This window comes from Monopterus albus, unplaced genomic scaffold, assembly GCF_001952655.1.
Source record: "Monopterus albus unplaced genomic scaffold, M_albus_1.0 scaffold267.1, whole genome shotgun sequence".
NCBI lineage: Eukaryota > Metazoa > Chordata > Actinopteri > Synbranchiformes > Synbranchidae > Monopterus > Monopterus albus.
In genome coordinates this window covers 1,287,756-1,293,101 of record NW_018128147.1, presented here as the reverse complement: position 1 = coordinate 1,293,101, position 5,346 = coordinate 1,287,756, and the positions used below count along the sequence as shown (strand labels likewise).

The 5,346-nt window shown below is 39.9% G+C and overlaps 1 protein-coding gene and 1 long non-coding RNA gene across 2 annotated transcripts in view; one reads left to right on the top strand and one right to left on the bottom strand.

Moving 5' to 3' along the window:
• amot (angiomotin) overlaps positions 1-5,346 on the top strand; it is a 125,969-nt gene that overhangs the window by 41,649 nt on the left and 78,974 nt on the right. The window contains exon 5 of the mRNA XM_020621735.1: positions 2,178-2,322. Within this exon, the coding sequence (XP_020477391.1) occupies positions 2,178-2,322 (145 nt within the window). The remainder of the gene's footprint in view (positions 1-2,177; positions 2,323-5,346) is intronic.
• LOC109972702 (uncharacterized) overlaps positions 2,345-5,346 on the bottom strand; it is a 29,681-nt gene continuing 26,679 nt past the window's right edge. Inside the window, exon 3 of the long non-coding RNA XR_002276734.1 lies at positions 2,345-4,285. This is a non-coding gene — a long non-coding RNA (uncharacterized LOC109972702). The remainder of the gene's footprint in view (positions 4,286-5,346) is intronic.

Sequence of the window (5,346 nt, the reverse complement as noted above, 5' to 3'; positions counted from 1 at the left end):
CAGTTTCTGTACTATGATGGACTCTAAATCCTGACTGAAAATCCTCAAACAAATCATTCTTGTGCATGTGGTCACATAACTGCTTTCCAACAGCTTTTTCAAGGATTTTGGAAATAAATGGGAGATTGAAGGTCGGTCTATAATTAGCTAGGACACCTGGGTCAAGAGTAGGATTTTAGATTAGAGGTTTAATTACTGCATTTTTAAAAGCCCGTGGAACATAACCTGTTAATAGAGAAAGGTTAATCAGATCTAGTATAGATGTGTTGATTAGGGGAAAGACGTCTTTGAGGAGCCTGGTCGGGATGGGGTCCAGGAGACATGTTGATGATTTAGATGAAGCAATTGTTGAGGTCAACTCAGAGAGATCTATGGGAGAGAAGTAGTCCAAGTATAAATGAGGTCTGACAGATGTTTCTAAAGCCATTGTAGTAGATGGCACATCTGTGAGAATTGTGGGAATGATTTGATTAATTTATGTGCCTCGGGTCATTTTTTACCTGTGACATCCCCTGCACCACCTCAGAGGGGGCATAAACAGAAAAATACATTTACGAGGGGAACACAAACCTGGGGTGCTCCAGCTCAGTGAGCTGCTGTTTTATCACATGACTGCCAGCACCTCCACATTGTTAGAAATTAACCTGATTCTTTTGTTGGAAGCACGAGAAGTGAAGACAGGAGAGGGCTGTTTAAAATCAACAGAAAGTTTACTGAAAGTTTGATCACAGGCAGGTATAAGCTATTATTTCTGTGTAGCTTCTTCCGGTTCTTTCAAACCAGGAACTCTCAATGAGACGAAAGAGACTGCTTTAGATTTTATAAAAAATAACCGTGCTGGTTTATTCAGAGGATCACAGGTAAAATTCACAGTACACGTCCAGAGCTCTCTCCCCCTTCTACCTGCGCGCAGGCAGCAGAAAGCTGAGAGAGAGCCTGGACCCAACAACCTATATAATATTAATCGTTTTTGGGCTAGCCCATGCTACAAGGGGCGTCAAACCGTGACGCCACCCGATAAGCAAGCTTTGCAGCTGCTTTTGGTGTGAACCGGAGCTCCCCCTTGTTAGAATGTGGTAAAGTCTAGGTAAGTGTGTGTGTGTGTGTGTGTGTGTGTCAGGTTGTAGCCCCTGGCCTCTGCAGGACATCCCAAGACATAGCAAAGCCTGGGATATGCTAAGTGGGTCAAGGTGTGAATGTAAAACAGGCCTTTGCTAAAATGTAAATTGGCTGTCTGGTCACAAAGCGATGCAGACATCTAGTCTCTACACAGAACTTACAGCATTCAAAGTAAGCAGATTCTGCGTCATCACAGCTGTAAGATATATAAGCAAGGGAAATAAATGTATTAAAATAACCAAAGCACAGTAGTTCTGGACAATCATCAATACAGCTGTAATATGTATAAACAAGGAAAATAAAGTTATGAAAAGTAACTAAAGGGAACTAAAGCTGTGAAAAGTAACTAAAGCTCATAAAGTAACTAGAGTCTATAAGACTCAAATCTTACAACATGAAGGGCGACATTTAGGTGTATGATCAAGCTGCATGTAAAAACACTACACCATGGGGAAAGACCCAGTGGTCTTCAGAGCTCTGTGAAATATTTTGCTTGCTAAGTGTCTTATTCTAGACAATCTGCAATTTTACTTCATGATGAAATTGGTGAGTTTTGCATGCCTTGTGTGTTTTTGAATTTAAAAGGTATTTCTGAAATGATTTAATTAGTGAGAAATAGTCACTTTATTCTCAAAATGATTTGGCTTACTTTGTCCAGTACATTGCAATCCAGTACAATCCAAACTAGGGGAGAAACATTAGTTTTTCCCCACAATAAACCCTAATGACTCCTAGTGTCAGGGTGTGGGGGTGTAAATAAGATACAATCCAGAGGTCAAGGAAGTCATAAATCCATAAATCATAGCACAGGTGTGAAAACCAGAGAGGGTGCAAGGGGGGTGGGGGTTCTGGGACAGTGGGAGGGGCGTGGCTTAATGGCCATAAATCAATTATTTAACACCTCGTTATATTATTCTCATGTTAGTAGATTGAAATGGTAATGGAAGTATGGATACACAACAGAGAAATGAAATACAACATTAAATAAAAGGTTGGTGCATCTCCTTCACCCTCCCTGTCTTTACTCTGTTTCCCATTCCTCCTCTGTGTATGGACAGCTGGAAGCAGAGATCCAGCTGGTGTCAGAGGCCTATGAAAACCTTGCCAAGTCCTCCACCAAGAGGGAGGCGTTGGAGAAGACCATGAGGAACAAGCTGGAGCTGGAGGTGCGCCGGCTGCATGACTTCAACAGGGACCTCCGAGGTATGAGAGCAGGGAGGCGCAAAAACCATGCAATAAGAGTCAAAACTATAGTAAAGCCAGCTTCCTGTTATGTTTTTATTTTGCTCAAGTTTTATACTAATTTCAAAAGTGATAAATGTATTGTGGGAAAAGAGGTGACAGGTTAAATGTGCCCACATATTGCAGGTACAGTAGCTTGCATGACTTTACTGGAAGTTCTTTGGCACCTTTTTACACTTGATTTCAAACAAAGACATTTGATTTGATTTAGAACATTTTGTCAAAGGTTGCTCTGAATGTTTTATTTCCTATCAAACATGCACAACACACAACCCCATTACATGGCCTCAGTGTCTGCATAGCTGTGTCCTGCTGTAGTACATGCAGGGTTGGGAAAGTTACTTTAAAACTGTATTATGATACAGTTACAAATAACCTAAAAAATGTAATCAGTAACTTTATCCAACTATCACAATAGTAAAGTAATGTAACTTGATTACATTCCATTACTTTGGATTACCTCAATACCAAATATACAAATAAAGGCATGAGAAAAGAAATATCAACAATGTGTTATCAGTGTATTTTTTAAGAAAGACCTGTTTTTCATTAAGCAAATTCAGACGTAGCCTATAGACCTACAATGAAAGTCACCACATACAACCACAGTTTACAAAGTAATAATCAAATCTTCTCCTTTTACCAGGCAAAAAGAAAATGCTATGTTTTAATATGCACATTATGAACACACTATATTTTTTAACATAATGTTTCCACCTACTGAATAAAAAAAACAACAAACAAATGAAAGGAAATGAAAACAATAAAGCAACTTCAGGTTGCAGGCCTATCTATTATAAATTAAAGTACTGGATTACAGAATAGCATCTTTTTCAAAGCAAACATAAAATATGCTCCTTTTACAAGGTAAACAGATAGTGCTTTGTTTTAGTACATAGGAAAAAAACATCCTAGTCTGGAATTTCCCCACTGCAGGATCAATAACGTTCTACCTACCTAAAACCATGAACTGTTTTTCCAGCTGTTCCTGTCCTTGTTATTCATGTTTGGATTAATAGCCGAAACATTATGCACCTCCCTCAGTAATTATGGTTAGCATAAGGTTAGATTCAGCTTAAGGGAAACAGATTTCGACACAAGATTAGCTACAGTTTTACTCAAGTGAGACTTGTGAAATGTTGCAGTGCGCGAGCACTGTTCTTTATTGAACAGTGCTAAAATTGTAATTCTACTAATAATCCCAATTTTTACTAAATGCATCAGTAATCTGATTACATCTTTTTCTCTGCAATTTAAGGTTAGCCTTTTTTATATCCTAATTACATAACACCATCCAGTACATTCAGTTACTCCCCAAGCCTGAGTACATGCTGCTTCTGTCCAGAGTTTTAGTAGCTGCTACTAATCGGCAAACACATCTTTGTTACATGAACACTTACAGGGATAAGAAAAAACAAAAAACATGTGTAATCAGAGGTCACTGTTTAAGCACAAAGACAGATGAAGGAAGGGTAATAATAGGTTAGGTGTTGTTATGGTGTGTGAGGTAGGACCCCGGGATGCAGACCTTACTGACGTGAGATACAGAAGTTTATTTAATAGAACACTAGTATGCTGAGTGAACCAAAGAATGGACAAGGACTGAGCAGGAAGCCAAGGGACCTGAGGGCTGTGGTGTGCAGGTGAGAGTGGGTGCTCCGTGAGGACCAGACCAGTGGACCAGAACGTACAGGCTGGAGGAGCAAGAAGAGCTTGCGAGGAGATGCTGGTAGCCAGGTTAATTCACAGCGTTGCTGGCAAACAAACAGCTCATCAAGGACACAGAATAGTCAATGGAGGTAATCAACAGTTAGCAGCTTGATGAGGCATCTTCGTAGCGAGTTATTGGTTTTTTCTTCTTTTAGATCCAGCAGGGAGCGAGCCAGGAGTCTCTAGAGATGATCCCCACAACGTGGCAGTAAGACTGGATACATGGTAGAGAGAAACTGTGGCATTAACAAAGCAGAGTGTGACTGTAGCAGTAGCAGAGTAATGTGGCGTAATGAACCAGAATCAGACTGAGGAAAGAGAGGAGTATATATACCTGAGGTACAAGAGGCAACGAGAGCTAATGAGGGACAGGTGAATGTAATGTGTGGTGATTGCTGACCGGGATAAAGCTAGAGCGAGTGAGACTAAGCGAAACAGAAAAAGAGCCACAAAGAAAGGCATGAGAACAGAAAAAGGAGAGCAACAATAACAGATATTAGTGATACAGGGACCTGAATGAAACAGGACAGTGCTAAAATAATTTTCTGTGGTTAATTGATTACTTCAAAAAACAAACAAAAAAAAGAAACTGTTTTCCTCTTTAACTTCTGCCAAGACACGTACACACAGACAGAGTGGAAAGAAAGGTGCTCTGTTCATGGCTTGGGGCCCAGACTCAGGCCCTTTGGGAGCTTCACACAACAAATCACCACTGAACATTTTTCTTTCCTGCCATCTTGCCTTTCTGCTATTTTTTTCTATTTTTATAGTTTTGGCAGACGTGTGCATGTGTAATCTACACTGCTCCACTTTTCAGGGTCAAATGTCAGCATATGATTGTAGCAGTTATTTTGGAGATTTTGCAAGGAAACAGACTATTTACTCTGATGACAACATGTATGACGCAATTTCCAGACTATAAGTCGCTACTTTTTTCGCTTCATGTACACACCCTCATCATGGAAAACACACAACCAAATGCATGTGATGCAGCTTTCAAGTTAAAGGCGATTGATCTGGCTGTCACAATATCTCATGCTACAACGTGGACACCTGCAGCTACAGTGCCTTGCGAAAGTATTCGGCCCCCTTGAACTTTGCGACCTTTTGCCACATTTCAGGCTTCAAACATAAAGATATAAAACTGTATTTTTTTGTGAAGAATCAACAACAAGTGGGACACAATCATGAAGTGGAACGAAATTTATTGGATATTTCAAACTTTTTTAACAAATAAAAAACTGAAAAATTGGGCATGCAAAATTATTCAGCCCC